The sequence below is a fragment of the Notolabrus celidotus genome, chromosome 3 (assembly GCF_009762535.1).
Source record: "Notolabrus celidotus isolate fNotCel1 chromosome 3, fNotCel1.pri, whole genome shotgun sequence".
NCBI lineage: Eukaryota > Metazoa > Chordata > Actinopteri > Labriformes > Labridae > Notolabrus > Notolabrus celidotus.
The window spans coordinates 21354103-21375832 of NC_048274.1; the positions used below are offsets into that span (position 1 = coordinate 21354103).

General features: G+C 38.5%; 1 protein-coding gene across 1 annotated transcript; it reads right to left on the reverse strand.

Moving 5' to 3' along the window:
- Window positions 1–16195: 16195 nt before the first annotated feature.
- Window positions 16196–20598, reverse strand: irf8 (interferon regulatory factor 8). Its single transcript, XM_034678951.1, is given in 11 exon segments — window positions 16196–17538; window positions 17541–17568; window positions 17738–17808; window positions 17811–17867; window positions 17978–18370; window positions 18474–18521; window positions 18920–18977; window positions 19173–19270; window positions 19512–19695; window positions 20165–20390; window positions 20506–20598. Coding segments are annotated over 10 exon segments (1320 nt in total). The 5' UTR covers window positions 20351–20390; window positions 20506–20598; the 3' UTR covers window positions 16196–17341.
- Window positions 20599–21730: the final 1132 nt, after the last annotated feature.

Here is a 21730-nt window from a genome sequence, read left to right on the forward strand (position 1 = left end):
GTTGCTTTTTTTTAGTGTAATATGAACCGATTATCACTTTATTTTTGTAAATGCACATCATATTCTAGATTTACTTTTTTACTGCTACTCAATATGACTTGTGTATTGTGCTAATTGCTAACTGCTATATGCCAACATGCTAAACAGTGACAGGGAACAAGATAAACCAACAAATACATTTAAGTTATTTTGAAATAAAGGGGGGAAAAAAACTCTATTCCAAGTAAAGTCCTCCACCCTCCACTATCCCACACACTTGCTCTGAACAAGAGGAGTAAATTACCCAGAGGATCACCACTCCCCAGCCAAGCAGATGGATGCTCTCATCATTCAGAGGGGTTCGTAGTGTGACAGTAAGTGCAAAGGGAAAAACATCACGTGCTGGTGTGCATGCAGCCAGAGATAGAAGTTATTTCCAGAGAAAGAAACACAGAGAAAGAGCAGAGAAGGAGAGAAAAGGGGTTCTCTAGCTCTCCATGGAAATCTGTTAATGTGGGGAAGGTGAGAGAAGAAGACAGGAGGAGATTAAAGGTTGGACATAAGGGTGATGGTTACAGTGTGTATGGACCTCGAGCTGCCGCCAGTCTGAGTAACGATGGATGGACAGGGCTGGAGTTAATGGGTTTAAGAGATAGGATGGAGGTTTCTTCCTGGTTTTTAAGCCAATCTTAAGCATTGCCCCCTTTTTTAACCAAAAAATATCATGTCAACACCCCTTGCATATATATTAGATTAGATTAGATTTATTGTCATTGAGCATGTAACAGGTACAAACAAGCAATGAAAACACAAAATCCTCATGTATGCATAAACATGAACAAAAATCAACTTAATGAACTCTTTAAGCAGAATTTGCTTTTTGGAATTGAAGATACATTAGCTTACCTTGCCGATATATTATCAACTTTTAGAATAAGCTTTAAAGGACCAATTTACAGTGAGTGGGCAGAATTTTTCTGGGGTCAGATGAAGGCAGAATTCCCCTGTGTTCAGGTATCACCAAATGGCATCAGCTCGCTCCATCTAGAAACTACTTTTATTACAGGAAATTGCGTGTGGAAGGATCTGTCTCCCTCTACGATAGGGGGGGGGGATGACGCACATGGCGATGAAAAATAAAGTAGGGAGTGAGTTGGTTGAGCTAGTATGTGACGTTTAAACACTGGAACAGAGGATATGTTTGCTAATCTTTTCTCTTTGAAAGGCTAGTTATGAGTTTTACAGTTATTTTTAGAAGTTATATTAAACACAGGGTCGGAATGGAGTAGTTGTAACTTTAGAGAGTACTTCTGTCTTACATTAGGGTCACAATAGAAAGATATTGAATAGATAATTAATAGATAATAAGCCCTAAGCTGACATTTTGAGTTAGGGTAAGTGTGTTTGTATTTGTGTATGTCATGTATGTGTGTGTGGTCCAGTTGTAATGATAGATGTGTGTAGAGGGAGGAGCGTGAGTTGGGGGGCAATAAACAGTGAGACATGCATGTAGGAGGTCTGGGTGCAGACTAAAGCCAGAGCTGTCAGGATCCCAGACAGAGATACAGACAGATCTCATCCCTCCTCACACTGCCACTTCGTCTACACAAAGCCATAAACTACACCACCCATCAGTCGGGCTTATGACCATCAGAGCAGCAAGGGATGAGTTCACTGTGGGATACTAAAAATGAATCATGTAGAATTTATAATAATTAAAAAACTTGTCCATTGTGAGTTTGTAAATGTATTTTAGGACCACTATAATTATGAAACTTTTGCTCTCTGTTTGATAAAATGCTTAGTTGTGGCAGCTCTACTTCAAATATACAACCACATCTCAGGTATGATATTTCTCCTTCTTGTAAATGTTGTGAGTTTCACAGTTTTTTCCCTTAAAGATTAGATAGATATTTAAAATACTATACACACAGAGGAATAACATCAGGGCAAGCTGGTGAGTTTAACAACACTCAGAGTCAGAGATCTGTGTTTAATGAATAACTCAGTCAGTGAAGTTAAGTGAAATAGAATCTCAACAGAACAAGTCAATGCCCCGATTTCACCACCACTAACTATTCATTATCCCAATTATTGCCCGGCTACCAAAATATATTAATGAACAGATGATTTTCTTAGTTTAAAAATGATTTATGTCTCCAGCTTATAAAAAATAGTCCCTCGGATTCTACAGTAGCCAATCTTACATGGCAACAGATTCTTATCTGCATATTGCGGTCAAACATAAGCCTGCCTATTTGTCATTGTTCACATTACATTCAACATTTTTATTGATGGTTAAGTTAGCTAAGGTAATAGGGTCTTCTACAGCATTGGTTCTACACCAAACTTTTCAGACCGCAACCCCCAAAATCTAGGAACTAAAGACAGCGACTCTCCTCAAAGTGGTTAAATGTTGTTTCATACTTCATTTAGCTGGTCTGCAGAAAATTAAGCACCTACTTGCACACCTGGGTGTATTTCCGGTGGTGCTGTGAATTCACTTACTGCTATTGATGCTTCTATTAATTCATTGTTAACTTACCCTAACCGTAGAGGTCATCAGGCAACGACAGAAAACTAATTAAACATTTTTAATTTTGCAAGATTTTATTTGAAATGTAACTATTTTTGTCAATATGTTTTAGAATAATGGGTAAAATAGACAACTTTGGATCATTTAAAAAAGAAAAACAATTCTGGAAGACATCCTGCGACCCTAAATTAGTGTCTCGTGATCCCCCAGGGGGTCCTGACCCCCACTTTGGGAACCACTGTTCTACAGCATTATAAATGTTATTTTTTTGTCATCATTCAACTCTCCTTCTTCTTTAAGCTCACACCTTTAAAGATAATTTAGGAAAATGTCACAACTTTGTTCACTGCTGCTATCATCACCACTGCTGAAGTTTATTTGAAGCGATCAGTGACTAAAATATGCACATCACTGCTTTGCTGCCATTGCCAGAATTGCAGGACAGGATCCAGTGTCAAAATATTCATGTTGCTGAGCCTGCCAATTTAGCATGCTAGGCAAAACCAACATATTTGCCACAATGCTTTCCTACATTATGCTGACAGAAACTATACGGTTTTACCCCAGTGACAACAAACAGAAGTAAAATGTGCCAAAACTCTTACCTAGGGTTGATTTGACATGATGTGTAATCTGGCATTGCTCTTGTTAGTCAGAGTTAATAACTTTTGTCAAGGGGTTGTCATGGGGTTTGGACCAATCAGAATCAAGTATTTAACACAACTAGATGATTAGTAAGAAAGCCGGGTAATAATCTGCTTTAACAACCTGCTCACTGAACATTATACCTTACAAACAGCACAGCTAGAGACCAAATTACTTCAGACTGACTTTCTTTGAATAGCATGTGTAACATGTGTAACACCATACTAACCCTCCAACACACACACACACACACACACACACACACACACACACACACACACACGCACACACACACACACACACACATTACAGTAACAAATAGATAAATGATTAATTAATCACACAATGATAAACAAAATAGTCATTTGTACTTTGACGTGTATTTTACAAAGGATTTTTGTTGTTTTATGGTGTTTGATGATGGACTGTCATGTACAGATTTTGCCTGGGTGACAGAGAATTATATCATAGATGTTTGGTAAGTATTAACAATTATTCTAACTGTGATAGAATTGCATACAATATCTGGAACCAAAATTAGTGCTATAGGTGATCATCAGACTGCAGAGGTTAGAACAGGGTCCATTTCTCTTGATAAGGTATCAATGTATTTGTTGCACCTACTCAAAGCATAAAGCAACACTGTTGCATTTTTTTTAAATAGACTTAAAACTCAAGATGTAAGTAATGAAAACTGTAAAATGGATTTAATATCATTGATGTCATTATTATGTGTGAGTTTTTTTCATTTTAATGTTATAAAGAATCACCCAGTGAAGGTGAGGGGGTGATGCACTCCAAGGATGTCTTACAGCAGGGCAGGATGGTATGTGTAAGTGTGATATGTGTGTGAGTGTGAATATAATAGTGGTATGTGTGTATGTGCATGAAGGTGGAAGTCATTCCTCTTTGGGCCCAGGGGTCACACATTGTTCAGGAGGATGCAGACACCAGGCTGATGGATGACCGTTCAGACTGTTTCCCTGGGTTCACATTTAGTCGGGAAATCGTAATTCAGCCTCTCAGAGAGCCTGAAGGAGGAACAGGTCCTCTCTTAACGTTCATTTTGCCCTGGATCCAGGATGCGATGAAGAGCCTGAGAGCTCTGCTGGCTGAGCAGAGCTTTAAGGAGAGGTGGAGTAAATCTTCAGACACAGCTGTCCCCTCTTCACGCTCTACAGGACTGAGGTCATATATGGTGCAAGCAAAAACACAAGTTATGTTTCTCTGATGCCTCATTGCATACACACTCTTCTATATTTACACACAATTTTGTCATGCAGGATGCGGTCAGGGGGTGAAACACTTATGATGCAGTGTTGACTGTGTCTGTTTCAGATTCTAAGTATACACTTACATGTAATACTTTACATGTTAGAAGGTTTCATTTTATTTAATTTATTTATTTATTGAATTGGGACAATGCACATTAATCAACATTAATGCATTGAGCATCAATGTTAATGCACCAGACTTAGCACAGATGATAAATTTCATCCGTAGTCCCAAGGCAGGTAGCCACACAACATAGACACAGTAAGACTTTAAAACCTCAGCATACGATAGACACTACAAAACAAAACACGGGCAGACAAAATCAAGACTAACAAAACACAGGCAGACAAAATCAAGTCAATCAGTGTCATTACACACATGAGGATCAGACAAGACCCCTTCCCTGTCACAACAGGGCCTTGACCACCTTGTCTGGATTCTAATTTGAATAACAACCAGTTCACTAATTATCCTTTCCATAAAACAGATGACTGTTTTGACTTTATAAAGGAAATGCAACAGAAAATTAGTTGTTTTTTACTGCCTTAAACCAAGTCAGGCATGACTTCTGCTCCAAAAGTACAACCACAGGTCATGACCTCTGCTCCCACAGAGTTCTTCTATAACCTTACTGGGTTCAAGTCCAAATCAGTTTCATCATTTGCATATGCCAGTTCCCACTGAATTTTGCAGTGTTTTGCAACGTCAAAATATCAGTGAAATCTCTTTTCACGTGAGTCTAAAGAAAAAAAGTCCCTTTCTCATGAAAACATGCTTGTTCAAACCATTAAAGGTACTCTCACATCCCCAAACTTTGAAGGAACTCTCTCAAAAGTCATGCCCAAAATAACACTGAAAAACAACTTTCTCTGAGTTTCTCACACAGTCATGAAGTGGACATGGGGACAAGTTAGAGCCAGTGCTCATCTCTAAAATCAGTGTGGGGGGCAGCCTAGTTATGAGACATATTGTCCATTAGTTTGCTAAACTTTTCTACATAATGACATCATAGGTCACTTCAGCTCCCTAATGGGGCCGATGACCAAGACTGATGAGTCCTCTGCTCGACACATGCCATCACCACCAGCATTCCCTGCCAAATGTTCAATTAGAGTCATTGAGTAAGTGGGTGAAGATGAGGTAGAGCTCATCTTTAGTCTTAATGTGGAAAGTCTTGAAATGTATGTATGTAGAGAGAAGCAGAGAGAGAGCATTTCCTGTCGTGTCTTCAGTGACTTAGTAATAAAAAGTGTTTCTAAACAGGTCACATAAACACTTAGGCAGACGTCTCTGGAGCTGTCCAGGGCTTCTCCAACATCTGCCTGTGTGGCTCATTAATAAAACTAGTTAAGAGGAACAGACATGAGAGCACATTAAGTAGATTTAGAGGATCCAAGGACTATTAAACCCTCTAATGACATTCATTGAAAGTCGAACATTTTAAACATTTTATTCCTAAATCCCACAAATGCGCTCTTTTATAGAAAAAATAAAAATACAATCTGTAAATAATGAGGCATTTTGTGTTTTTGAGACATCATTGTGGTGAGTTTTTTATAATGACTGTTCTCCGGATAAGATCAGACCTCAGTATCCTCTACAAGACCACAACCTAAGTTAATGTGTTGACGTCCCTGCAGACTTTCTCTTAATAATGTCTCCTGAGACTCCTCGGTCTGTTTGACAGCAACAGTCCTTTACCTAATTTATTTTTTCCTGTTTGTTTTGCCTTTATGCTCAGCTGTAATTGTTGAAAAAACATCAGTGACAGAGAAGATTGCCGATGTCAAACTGAGTAAATACAGCATAAGCAACAATTGCGCTGTACTTGTAAGATGTATCAGCTGCAGACGATGCAAAATAATACTGTCTTCTAGTTCATAATGTATAAATGTGTCATATTACAACCACTAAGTTTGTGGGCTGTATTTTCTGTAAGCCAATGGCAAGACAATATCTGTAACTGTGGTGGTCATGTGTATGACCTCTGGAGGTTTAATGTAGCAGAAATAACAAACAAACAATTTCCCTGAAAGTGCACACATAGATAGGATCTGCTTTCCCTGAAGGAGTCACTTTGGAAAATGAGGGACTGGAATTGACTGCAGCGTGCATCGAGATGAGAACTGCTGCCAAGAAGAGACAAAAATGTTTGTTATCAGAGGAACAACTGTGGCATTTGGCTGGAAAATATGGAATTTGTTCTTAGCAGAACTCAAATTCAGTTTCCCCCCAGCACTTGAAATCCTGTGCACCCTTGGAAAGCCCTAAATATAAATACAATAGTTTTACATGAAATATATTTTTGTTTATTTTAATTACATTTTGAATTTTTTGTTTTTATGAACTGATGTTGATAAATTAACTGGACACCTCTTCTGTCACATGCTGCCCAGATTTTTATGCTGCATTTAGCTGGTTTGGAAGGCATATATTGCCTAAAATAGACTTTAAAAAAACATAACAGGAGGGTTAAAATACAAAGTTCCATAATAATTAGGAGGACACTTCAGTGTTAATGCAGCTGCACTGGAAGACAGAAAGAACAAACTAGTATTCACATGTTCTAGATAAATAGTTCTTCTGAATTTGAAATGTTTAAATGTGAAGATGAAACTGGTTAGAATACTATTATTTATTCATTGTAATTCTCAGTGCTATATTTTAACCCTGATTTCCCAGTAAAGGTAATATGACGTGTGATCAATTCTGCTTTGTGGTGCCACTAGATGGCAATATAAAGCTGTAGAAGCTCACAGTTGAGCATGCTCTGAATGCCTTTCACTCTGCGCTACACTCTTTGAGAAAAAGAACAAAATACAAAGCAAACTGAAGAAAATATTACAAATGAAATGATTTTCAGTAATAGGGTATCTTCTAATAAATAACCATTTCCTCTTTTTCTTAAACTTCACTGTTTCCTTCTCGTGCTCATGCGCTCTCTTATGACATGAAGCTTGTTTTCTGCCCTGAGTTACATAAACAGGATTTTCCCCACTGCTCTCTCTATTGATGTGAACTGTAAAGTGTGTAATCCATCATGGTTAACTAGCCATAGAGGATGTGCTTCAGTGGTCCTTTATTCCCCTCGCCCTTTGGGACCCTAAAGGCTATGCAACATGCAAATCACATTATAAAAATAAATTGAACCCCACACCAGGTAACTGTTTTTAAACATGCAAATTACTCACAATGTCTCCTCTTTCCACCTCCAGAAACCTACTGTTTGTTAAAATGCATTTTGATTTTTGGAAAGTGTTTGTTGTTGTTGTGTCATCTATACAAATCCAGAGAGATGTAGCACAGTTTCAAAATTGACTCTGAGATGAATTAAACAGATTCAGTGTGTAAATATTATTAGCACCAAACTACCAGGTAATTCCAGCTGAATCATGTGATGGTCATGTTTGGATTTTTTTTTTCAAAGAGGGAAGTATGTACTGTTGCAGACAGCTCGGCCCTCCCATCCCTTCAGGTGCACAGGAACCATTTTAGAGTGACTTTAAATAATCTCTGTCCCTGCAGCACCTGTTGCTTGGCCGGTGTGTGGCTTGTGACTCAGAAAGAGGCTGTGTAGAAAATGTGACTGAAGCAGACGGTCCAACGATAAAGTTGGAAACATGGTTTGAAACCACAAGGAACCTGTTCCTCAATCAAAAACAGAGTTACAAGTAATCAACCTCATTTCAAACATAACATGGAAACAAAACACTTAAAAGCACATCAGGCTGGATACCAGATATTACAACAATGGCCATATGATTTTGTGCGTACAACACCAAGGGTGGCCTAATAAACTGAAATATTGGTAAATTAGTCAAATAATTTATATGCAGATATATAACTTCATTTTTCATTTCAACCTGGAGTGTTCTTAATGTCCTCTAGCCTCCTGGGCAGTTCAAACATTTTGAGACTGAACATTATGAACTGCTCAATGCTGATAACTCTAAGGTTCTGCTTGTTGTCAAAGGTTGTGCCTTTGATTTTGGGAAACATTGGGCCTCTTGTCCTCTTGATCCTGCCCTCTCCAACCTGTGTATTCTAGGAGTAATATATTGTCCTCATTGATTGACAGTCAAAAATCAGCAGCTAAACAGATCATGTTATTTTTTTACATTAATATTAGTGAACTGAGATCTTTAGTTTAAGCAGCTAGACTTGAGATGTTCATACACACCTTAATGTATCCTTCATCAATGTGACATATTCTTATCTTTACACAACTTTTTTTCAGTTATTGATCTACAGGATGCTGCAGCAAGACCTTCTCACATTACTCCTCTAAATAGATCCCTTCACTAGCTCCTTGTTTCATTTTGATCATTTAAAAATGTTCACCTTCGCTTTAAGAGCTCTACACAGTCAGGCTCTGTCAATGAAGCTAAGGTATTCAGGTTCAGGCCTAAACCACACCTTCAATCACCTGGCAAGCCTACTTATGCTGTATCGTTCTACTCTGCCCTGTTGTCTCCCTTCTTCAACCACCCTCCTTCACCTTCCTCTCCTCCATTGACCCTCCCTTTTCATTTCTTCCTGTTCACCTGTGTGTCTGCCTTCCCATGTCACCATCCAAAGTAGTCTGAGCCAGTATCAGCTTGAGAAGAATAAACAGAGACCCGGTTCCAAACTGAGTCTCACTCAGCCCGGCCCTCCATATACTCCCATGACCAACTTAAGTGATCAGTGAAAACCTACATAATTAGACAGGAGTTAAGATATCATTGGAACATGCTCTGCTGTTCTACCTGTTGTAGTTTGTCACCTTGATTTTTAAGCTTTTAATGCTGCATGTTTTGTTGTTTTCATGTAAATAAATTAATGTCTCATGTCTGTGAAAAGCCTTACATGAATAAAATGTACTAAAATGTAGATGTACTAGATTAATACCTCAAAAGCATTTTTTCTAATCTAGATTAAAAAATATTTTATTCATTTATTGAATGTCAGAGTACATTCATCAAATCAGGAAGATATTCTGTTTTCAGGTAATTTTCTGTTACCTCATAAATCACACCTTTCTGGCTACCCACATCCTGTCACCTCTACTTTGCATGCACACACACACACACACACACACACACACACACACACACACACACACACACACACACACACACACACACACACACACACACACACACACACACACACACAGTGAGCACTGAGGTGTGATCTGCAAGTCTACTCATTTCTCATGCTCCCCTGGCTCTTGTTCTCCAGGGACAGTCACCGCGCCCTGGCCTTCCCCTCCACCTTCTCATCCATCACCTTCATATTTCTGATGTAAGTTTTGTTTTGTTGAATATGAAACAGAAGTACAACCTGCTTGGATTAAAGTAAAAATACCTGTCCAAGTATTTCTGTGCCAGTGGTCCACAGACAGTACTGCATATCAAGTGTTTCACAATGGGGGAAGAAGTGCTCATGTGAAGCTTTCTTAATCAATATGTAACACTAAACTATAAATATGCCCCATACAGTGAAACATTCTACCCATGTTTAAATGTTTTTTCAGCAAACTCACTTTACTTTTAGGACTGTGAAAGTACTCATTGTGCAGAATAATTGTGTATTTTCCTGATAAATTATGCTTATGGATTATATTGCTGGACCTTTAATATATCCTGCATTAACAAGCTTTAAGTGGTTGCACTAATTGAACTACTTTGTTTTGCAGTTTTACGATTAGCAAAGCATCTCATTGCATACAGTGAGATATATTAGCACTGTTTACCTATGTCTGTTCTCTACTTTACATGATTCAAAAACAAACCAGTTAAAACTTAGTGACAGCTCATGTTTCTGCTGATCAGGTGTTTTTTTCTTTTTATTGTTTAATTAGCATAAATGGAAAAAATATCTGCCAGTGACAAGAGAGAAAATACCAACCCTGTTTTGTTTGGCTAACCTGTGCTGGCTCCATGTGTTGTTGTTTTTTCAATGACTTTATCTTGTTGAAAGGCTGTTATTAGTTTTTTTAGATGTCTACATTACTAATTAATATTAGTTGTAGTGTAATTCATTATGCCCATTTCGATCCTCTGCAGCTGGTTTCAAATTGCAAACAATAACAATAACGAGAAAATCAGAAGCTCACCCTATCTAAACTCCAAAATGGATATATTCCAAAGACTATATGGGAGGAAAAACTCTTAAAACAGTATTAAATGAAAATCCAAAACATAATATGTCACCTTGGTTTTAAAGAACAATCAGTCTTGCTTTGTCTTATTCAAATCTTTGACAATATTTTGTTTAAATACACTCCTTTGTTCACATGCCTTTTTCAGATATCATTATCACTATGTTGTTATTCAATAATCTCAAATGAGGAGGTAAACAGTGATGCTGGTTTAGCTCAGCTGATCAGGTTTGGGTTTAATTCTGACTTGAAGCCCTTGGTTAGATTTAACCCCCACTTTCTCTTTCTCTTTCCTCAGTTCCTACACTATCCACCGTCCTGTCCTCTCAATAAAAGCAGAAAAGCAACAGCAGAAAAAACCCAACTCAATAAAGTGGAGTCAAATGGTTTTTACTGCACGTGGATGGTATGAGTTATGGCAACCTGAAAAGTAATCAAAGCCTTTTGACAAATGACGTGCAGTGAAATGTACAATCTTGTCTTTCGTCGTGTGGTGGAGTAGAGGAATAATAATTCACAAAGAGGGAATAGTTAAGGTAGTACAAGTACTCATGTGTAATACATGGGTAAAACTACTTTGTCATAAAAAAGCATTTTTTTAAATTATTTATGGACCCATCTTTCTGTTTTCATGTTCTAGTTATCCAGCCTGTAACTTTCTAAATTGAAACTTATGGAAGTACTTGTGTGCTTCCTCTGATCTAAAGCTTCTCTCACTCTGTGAACCATCTCATACATTAAATGCTGTTTATCATCAGTAATGGTGGGAGTCCCGCCCCATGCAGATATTGATTCCCACAAACTGAGGTTTACTGATGTTGTATATAGTCTAGCTGTTTTCTGCCCTGTGTGTTGACTGTTCCTCTTTTTCAGGGAGAAGTTGTGTGCTGGACCTTCTTCCTGGGTTCCTTCCTGTGTTTCCTGTCCAGAGACAGATCAGGCGGGTCAGGATCACTGTTGTCAAGATTCTGAACAAGACTGATGCAACATTCAGCTGTGTCTTCACCCACAGATTCAGATACAATGAGCCAAGTCCCCTTTTTTATTTTCATATGATACAGGCCTGTGATCACTATAGATTTTGCACAATAATGGAGCGTCTTGATCATAATTCTTAAATTACACAACGCTACTTGTTATTTTACAATGTGATTGCTGCCGTTGACATACATCCTTGCGAGATAAGTCATTGAACCAGCTTAACCACCTTTGCGCTTTCATTTTATTGTACCTATGAGGCCATGAACCCTGGCTAATGTACTCTAAGAGAACGCAGATTGATTTTGATTTCATAATCAAAACTGTTGGCAGCTTACAATAAACCACTTTCTCGTAAATCAGCGTACTTCCTTATCTTCGCTTTTAAATGCCAAACCCTTCTTGCCACATGACATGATTTCTTATGTTTAAGCATTTTTCAAAAAATCACACCCTTTTTTTCAACGCAGACTTTGTTTAGATGATTCAGCATTATCATTTTAATCTTTATTTTCTCATTTCTTGATCATTTTGCATCTAAAAAGTTTAATCTGAAGAAGCAGTGTGAAGCTGATGGGACTTATGTTCAAAGTACATGAACTGATACTGATTAGAGGATATGATCCTTGATCAGTGGCTACCCTGGTGTGGTGCATGTGTGCGTGTGTCCACATTATGTGTGGTCATGTGGCTTCACTCTTTACGTCCCAGGATGTGGGCTCCCGTCCACCTGTACCTCCTTTCACTGTGTCCTCAGCTCTTTCCCAGTTCCTCTCCTGATGCCTATTCTCATCTCACCCACACTACTTCTAAACCAGCACGCTCCCCAGAGACCCCACCAACGCTTCCACACCCCGCTTGCATAACACAACCTGTTCTCAGCAAATCACAACTTCCCATTAGGGACTTTTTTTGCATGTGTTTGTCCTTCTCACCTGGAGCGACGTGAATGAAGCCTTTAATTACAGTTTTTCAAAACCTTTAGAAGTCCTTTTTAATGACTAGCCAATGTTTTTAAAATATAATGAACCTCAGATAATGCAACAAAGCTGTCTGTGTGGCATTATTGTTTTTGTTTTTTAAGCTTAAGCAAAACAACAGACAGAAACTGTGCATGTATAAAAAGCAAGAATACAATACATTTAACTACAATTAATTATTCAATAGTCAGAAGATCCAAATGAAATTGAAAGAAAGTAGACACACAAATCTAAAAGGACAACAAAAGGTAACCCAACAAAACACTGAGAGACACAGGTCAGCTCCTCACCCTAAGTAATATCAATTCTGACACAGTTAGACCAAACAATGCTACAGTCAGTTGGGCACGATGGGACGTTTCCAATTTTTCAGAAAGGGTATCCATCTCTGGTAAAATGTTTTCCTCTTATATCTCAAACAGTAAGCTGCTTTCTTAGAAGCAATCAGGTATTCATTGAAGAAAGTCAGTGACTAATGAGCTGGCAGGGTTAACGAGAGTGCCCAAAACTTAAGTCAATTTTTCCCACTATCAATTCAAATAAAGCTGATACATTCAGTGGTCAACAACAAACAGCTAAACTGAAAGGTCAGTGCTGATTCTGCACACAAACCTCAGCAACGCGAGGACTGAGGAGTCAGCAATACAGAGAAATCAGGGAACAACAAGAATAGACAAAAGTAATTCCAATAAATGTAGCAGAAAAGGCTTTCATTTGTAGCTACACCTCTTTTTTGTTTTGCTGTGCTTCCTTGAAATACAACTTTGCTGCTTCCTTCAGGCAAACACAGTGTATGGTAATGTTATGGGGCTGTTGGCCATAGTTACGTTTGGTGGAAAAATCAGTTCTGTTTGTCACTCGTCTCTAATGATTATTGTGGGAAGCCTCAGACGCCACAAAGAAATGTCGCAATACAAAGACAACCACATTGCAGACACTGGAAAAGTGAGCAGAAAAGACACTTGGTTAGCAGAAACGCACACAAGCATGTGTCGTGTCTCTTCCTAATAGTCTGGCCACAGAGGTGGGGAAAAAAAGTATTTAAATAACTTATTTGTTGAAACAGAGTTCTACACTTCCAAAATAAATCATAAGCAAGTCAGGGTCCTTTTTTGTCTGTTGTACTGCTAAGCATCATTCACCTGCATCCTGTGTTTGATGAGAAAATAAAACGTCATATCATTATAACCTTAGACAGTAGCTATAGTTTATCAATTGGTCTGACTGACAAAACGTCTCAAACATTGTGCATAACAAAACATAACCTACAAAGAAAGTGAAACTTGTGGAGCAGCAATTGAAATATATCTGCCTATACTATCCCAAATAAAAATCTCAACATCAGTGAAGTGGTGGTTATGTTTTTCAGTAAACATAATATAACTTTAACTTACATGGATCTGTTATGTTTTATTATGTAAACAGCTAAAGAATTTTAGAACTCATATTCAGTCATAGAACATTGACAAGAAACAGATTGTCTGTCTGTCTGTCTGTCTGCCTGTCTGCCTGCCTGCCTGCCTGTCTGTCTGTCTCTGTCTGTCTGCCTGCCTGCCTGCCTGCCTGCCTGTCTGTCTGTCTGTCTGTCGTGTCTGTCTGTCTGTCTTCTGTCTGCCTGTCTGTCTGTCTTCCTGCCTGCCTGTCTATCTATCTGTCTGTCTGTCTGTTATTGGGCCTCACATATATTATTGGGGGTCCGTGTTTAGGGTAGAGCCAGTTTCCTGTCACAGTTTTTAAGTCAGTTCTGTTCCGTGGAACTCAGATAGAAGTCCCCCATATAGACAACCACGAATACACACACACACAACACACACACACACACACACACACACGCACGCACGCACACACACACACACACACACACACACACACACACACACACACCACACACACACACACACACATAAAACACACACTAAAAAACAAGATGGCAAACACGTAAGAATAGACACAGACACTCACAATATTCCACTGTGCTTTCATCAGTGAACCATGGATTTTATTTTCTAATTTGGGTAAAAGGTTTAACCAGAGTTGTCATATGAGGAGCACATGACTTCTTTCACTTGTGGTCTCTGTGAGTCAACAAAGCAGAAGAAGAAAAAAGTGCTATTAAAAAAAAAAGGACTAGAATACCTAAACCTGTTTACTTAATTATGTTTTCATTCATAATTAGTCATTTCAGTGTACTACAAGTGGAATTCATTTTTATTGAGGAGCCCCTGTATATTTTTATATGTAATAATAAATGTATTAAAGTGTTTAGTTTTGTGTTTGTCTGAGCTTTTGTCCAAATTTGCTAGTTAGTATGTTGGAAATTTTGTTTTCAGTATCTATGCTGCTTTAACTGAGAGCTACCGTTGATATACTAATTCAAGTAAACTGGGAACTGAAAATGTTTCGTTGTGTGTTTGTGTGTTTGTGTGTTTGTGTGTGTGTGTGTGTGTGTGTGTGTGTGTGTGTGTGTGTGTGCTGTGTGTGTGTGTGTGTGTGTGTGTGTGTGTGTGTGTGTCATGCTTACTGCTTACTTCATGTCTGACGTATGTAATGACATAGATGTCTTTCTCTCAGTTTAAATGACAAACTGTGTCAGACACAGGAAGAGAAAGAGGGATGATGTTGTCTTACTGTGAATAATTTGGGGTGAACTGGTCAGACCAATTCATTTCAGTTTTGTTACTCATACAGGGTGGTGGGTGAGATGGGGGTGATTATCTAAGAGCTTCCCTGCCGGTCAGTATCCTAGATCCTTCTTTTAGTTTCATATACAGTTTGGTTTCATCATTCCTACGCCAGAGTTTGTGTTCATAGTAAAGGCAGCCTCTGAGATGAAGCAGTACAAGTGAAAAATCCTTATAAGAACTTATAAAGAACTCATACATTTTTTTTAGAAGCAGTCTTGATGAGTCCATTAAAGTCCATGTTGTAATTGTTCACATCTGCAGGAATTGTGAATTACTGTGAAATTTTCATCTTGAACCCCATAGACATTTGTATTTCAGGACTAAAATAAGAGATGGTAAAATGTTGAGAAAAGAATGCATTAGCTCCCCACAAATTTCTACTTGATGTCACATTAGGGTGCAGAATTTAAAACTGTATTGAACATTTGTATGGTTCATCCAAGCATGATAGAAAGTCTATCAAGTGAAGGAACAGGCTGAGCAGAGTTACTTTCGATAATACATTTGGTCATGTAGCACTGGTTTGGTGTTTATATTTGTGTCAGGATTTTGGGTCTTTTCATAGACTTGCATGAGGTGGGCGATCCACCACAAACATCATGTCTAATTTTGATCTTGTCTGAGTTAGTGTGTTCTCCTTGCGTAGTCATGCACTCATGTAGATCTGCACACTGATTTGAATACTGCACAGAAAAAATGAATGGTTGAATGGCTGCCTAGACAGTCAAAAATACAAAGTTCTACTGAATGCTCTGCAAAATTGTCAAAATTAATTAGTAACAAATGTTATTTGTTGTTAGTGAGAGAAAAACAGCTTCCATGATCCCTATGTAGAACATTATTATTGTTTGCAAACTGTGAACATCAGATCAAGTGCCATTCGGTTTTGTGTTGGACACTTTTTTTAGTACTTTCACCATTAAAATGACATAAGACAAGAGCACGATAATATAAAGACAAGCACATGAGAAAATGAGTGAAAACCTTGTTTTACTATAAATGCAGTTGATAGAAAATTATGAAAAAAAAAACATTTGGATAGTAAAACCTATCCATATAATCCCACATTGCATCAGAAATGACATGGAACTTTAAACAGCTCATTTTTCCTGTTAAAAGTAAAAAAAAACACTTTAGAAAATATCCCTTTTGTGCTTATCCAAAAGTTTGTCAAACCATAAACAAGAACCATCATGTATGTAAAAAAAAAAATCAGAGATGAGAACTACGTTTCTATATCCAACTGCTGTCAATCCGAACAAAGTTCTTAGGCGATATATTATGAATTAATCAGTTCTGAAAGCTCTGCAAACTCACTGCATAAAAAATACAGAGTAATAATAAATCAGAGGTTAAACAAAGAATCTGTATCAGCTTTAGGCAGATATCTTTGAACACTATTACTTAACAGATACTTCTTACTGAGCGATCTGAGTGGACTGGAGGAAGTCCATCAGTGCTGATACAACAGCATAGAGACTTTTTACTTTGTGTATCGATCCGCTGTAGATTTTCTGAACAAAGGTATTGAAAATAAAAGAAGACTGTCTTTGTTGCAGATTGTCTTAATTGCTTAAACTTGTACCTCACAACAATAGCTGGCAGGGAAGTACAGTAACTGTCAATCCCTTATTTTACCAATGTATGATGAATGGAAACAAACAGATGAATGTATAAATACAAAGTAGCTGGAATGCTAAAATATTTGAGATTTATAAAAGGTAGCAAAAGTGCAGGAAATGTTTTTTGTAGATTTGCAAAAGTTGAGTTCCTGTAAATAAACATAAATGTAAATGCACTAGTTGTGCTGATGGATGATTTGTTGCTATTTATACTTTATATGCTGCCAGTAGAACTTTTGTATAAATACAATAACTCACCCAAGGTCTACAATCTATACTGAACATCAGCATCTTTTGGGTTAGAATAATATGGACCTCCTCATATTGACATGCAGCGTAAAGACTTTACTATAAGATCCTTGACGTTTGCCTTCACTGTGATTGGTCTTACTATTAGTCAAACTGAAATGTCATCATGCATTTTTTTTTTTACCTTGGTTTACTTTGTCTGCATGTCAGGAAAATAAAAAGGCCTCCAATATGTTGCAAATCCAGTCTTAAGAGCTTATGGCAGGCTGTCTCTGCTCACAGGTCAGGCAGTGATGGGCCATGTTGTCCCTGTAGCAGGCTGGTCTCTGGGGGCTGCTGTAGCTGCACAAGTCCTGATAGATGCGAGCCATCTGGTCACTGGCTGAACTGTCAGACATCTCCAGGTTTGGGTTGTTGCAGAAGGGCTGAGGACGCCTCATTGTATCCAAAGATGCTGGCAGTGCACCACAGTAATCTGCAATACAGAGAGAGGAGAGAGAAAGATATGTTTAAATGTCAGTATGCAGTAGTGTAGAGAGTATTTTTCAGCCAAGGATCCATCAACACACCCTGAATACTGCTGCTTTTTCTCTGCTGCGAGTGGGTTTTTTCAACATGAATATTCCTATTGTTGTTGTTCTTACCTGCACAATGATGAGTTTGCTCTTTGCAATGCTGAGATCATGGAGCTCCTCTCCAAAACACAGAGTCACAGTGGATCTGGAGCAGGAAACTGACCCTCCTGGTACAGCTGTAAGCTGTAAAATACAAAGTCTATGAATAGCTGTATCATGATCCCACTTGCTTAAAAACTTTGAAATTGAAGTTTCATTGATTCTTGCTAATCTGAGCTTCAACATAGATTAATTAACATGAATGCTTACCTTGCAGAAACTTTCCTGTGTCAAAAATCTTGACAACAGCATCCCTCTCCAGTTTGCAGGGCATGGGACTGTATTGTGAGCCCACCTCTCCCAGCCCGCTCCAGAAGACTCGGCTTTGGCACAACCTCTTAATGAAGATGCCTTCTTGGTTTGCACGGACTAGCACACCTCTCTCCAGGTGGCCCAGGAGCTTCTTTGTGACGTGGCGCGGGCGTTCATATTCGATGAGTTCAGCAGGGGGGAAATGAACACTCTGCATGCTGTCTGAATTGTAAAGGGCAGCCCGACCCAGGTGCTGCTGTGGGGAGATCCTGCAGCCCTCTGGGTGTGTAACCACCTGTGTGTGCATGAACTTCCCTCCGTAGTAGAAATTGATCATCATTTGGGAGAAAACTGGAAAAAGGAGAATACTTGGTAAACCAACAAAAGATGCACAAGTAGATCTGTTACTGTAAAAACGTGTCTGTTCTTAGAGAAAAAAAATAAAGATGAATACCTGAGCCGACAGCACCTGAGGGCAAAGGTTCCTGATGAACTGGGAAAGCTGTGAATTACATGAGAAAGAGACAAAATAAAGCATTTTTTAACATACCAAACATGTCATGTCATTATTTTGCTGCATCATCAGAAAAGAAGCATTTCTCCAGCACGATCACACAAAGAAATAATCACTCTAGTCAGCAAAGTTCAACAGGATGTTAGTCAATTCTTCCATTGCAGAATTCAGCAGACATGCCAGTAACCTCTATTTAGCACCCACCAAAGCAGGGACATGTCATTGAGTTTTCCACTGTGGTTGTTTATTCAAACATGTTAAAGCTCATATCTCACATAGAAGGACAGTCTCCCTTGATATGAGAAGAAGAGATGTGCGTGTATAACCACACTGGTCTGAGGTTAGATAGCAGTCACAGTATTGGAAAACTGAAAAGGTCATCTTACCGCCGATGCTACCCTGGGACCAATACTCTGGACTGGCCTGGATACTGCAAACTTCCTCCTGCAAACAAAAAAACAACCATAAGTTATTATCAACAGAAAACCTTTGTAAACTTCATCAACATTAAATGGGGTAAGTGCGTGCATGCTCATTGCACCAAGTGTTAAAGAAGACCACACAAGTGCTGTCATCAAGAAAAAGTGACACAAAAGTAGAGCAGCAATGGAGTGTATAGAAAGGTAGGTGAGGTCTCACCTCTTTTATAAGCTCCTCTATTGCTGCAGGGCTGCAGTCCATGTCTGTTATATCACCAGAGCTAGATGCTGCCATGGCTATCATTGAGCTTTTGCCATCTGAGGGTGAAAGAGGAAACATTTTAACTATTTTTTATGCATAAAGCAAAGTGATAGTCTTTTTATGAAATTATTGTATGTGATGTAGGATTTTAAGCTGAAACGTTTAATGCATTGTAGATTCTAACATCTGTATACAAAGTTATATTAAATATCAGTTAAAGGTAATCAATGCAAGTCTGAGACTAATTTGGGATTTTTACTGAAAATGAACACACAAGCGTCAATAACCCAAACTCACGCTTCTGCTCTTCGTCAGGTACGATGCGGTACACTTTGTAAGGCTCAGAGATGTCCAGCTGTGACCTCTCCGTCACCTCCTCAAAGTCAGGACTTTTATTCAGGGCACAGCGGAGTCGGGTCTTCCATGTTGCAGGTTCAGCCTTGTCCCCTTCCTTAAATTTCCCTTTAAACACAGCCCAGGCCTGTATAGAGGAGAACAAGAAACAATATTAACAGTGGGATGTAAATGATTAAGATTTATGCTTTTACAAAAAAAAACATGAAGCTGGTGCTTTATCTTTTAAATCTACTAGGAAGCAAGAAAGAAAGAAAGAAAGAATAAGAAAGAAATAAAGAAAGAAGAAAGAAAGGAAAGAAAGAAAGAAAGAAAGAAAGAAAGAAGAAAGAAAGAAAGAAAGAAAGAGGAAAGAAGACAAGAAGCTGGATGATTAAGAATAACATTGTATTGTCAATATTTTTATTGGGAAGGTAAACAATATTTTGGTGTAAAATTATAGTCTTCATATGCTACAAAAATAACACAGTGACCCTTGAATGTCCTAGTTAAAGTTTCTCTTCAGCCACACACTTGAAGAAGCACTGGACATCCTCAATGAGTATTATCACTAACTTTTGGTTTTAGGCACGTAAACTGTCCCCTTTGGGAAACACAAGAATTTAGTCAAACCTTAAAATGGATGCATCTATTTCCTGGTTATAATCCTGTTTCCCGGCGTGTTTCCATGGAATTCTGAACAAAGTGCGGCTTTCATCCTCCCACTGCAGTCCGGGGTACTGCGCGCTCTCGATCTGCTCCATCAGCCACTGCTTCAGCCTGCGACCTCCAGAGTTCGACATCTCGATGAAGGAAAGTTGTTTATGTGTCGTTCACTTGTATCTAAAGGAGGGAATATTATTTAAAAATGTGTAGAGAAGAATATAACTTTCCTTCTTTTAAGACTTCTTTAAAACATAACTCTTTAAAACCTGAAATGAAATGTCCAAACACTTACAGTCTGTGATGCTCAGTTGTCGATGGACAGCTCACTGTCAGATTGAGTCAAGTGATTTGATCTTTTCCCCGACACAAGCCCATCAAGTTTATAGTGCCAGATGATTGAATGAAACAGTTGGGAGGTGATTGGACAGCGCTGCCCGGCTCTGACCAATGAGAGCCCTGGAGCTTCATTTGGTCGGCCCATTCCGGAAGAGCTTTTCTGCTAACTTCGGGCATTTACAAGAAATGGCCTGACATGAACGCTGGTTGAAAAAGTTCTACCCACGCCAAATGCTACGTAGTCGCAGAGCGCAAACTAAACCCGGAGAATCACAAGTTGTATTGTGCTGTGGGGGATTTCTATGCTTCACGCTAAGGTATTGAGGTTTTCCACACCCACGCAGGGGGCTGATGACAGACCTCAGAATTAAGAAAAGTAGTGAACAGGTAGCCTGCAGCATTATGGTGAACGAGGATCAGACCACTTGACCAGATCCTCGTGGGAAGAACCCATGTCTATTACTCCAATAATTTAAAAAATGTTGTTGGAAGAATACTGAAACGGAAAGAATGATTAAAGGAAGTCTCTTCATTTCACATGAATTTTCTTCCAGCCTAACCAAAATGTAAATCAGCTGGAGCTTTAGTCTATGCTCTCCATTTAATACTACCTTTTGGGATATTGTGCCAGGATTTAGTAACAGGGAATCTGAACATATATCTGACACATTCACACACGTTTAAATTAAATTAAATTAAAATAAAGCCAGCCACTAGTCATTCCTCTCAGCCCTGAATGACCAAAATATGCACACATACAGTGAACCCAGAAAGTATTCAAACCCCTTTACTTTGTCCGCATATTGTCACATTACAGACTTATTCTAGGAGAGATTTACTTCATTTTTCTTTTCAAAAATCCATCCATAATAGTCCATAATAAAAAAAAAAAATCTCATGCACAGAAGTATTCACACCTGTTACTTTGCTGAAGCACCTTGGATAAGATAAGATATAAGATAAGATTATTTATTTGATCCTCCTTTGGGGGAAATTCTTGTTTTACATCTGCTTACAACACGGGGCGAGGGAATACAACAATGTACTTACATAGTCAAAAATATAATAACAATAATAATAGTAATGATAAAATAAAATAAAATAGTGATGTGATTAAAGCCTCATTTTCTTTGGGACGATGGCTGTTTTCACAGTTTCTCCCATGCTTCTCTGCAGATCCT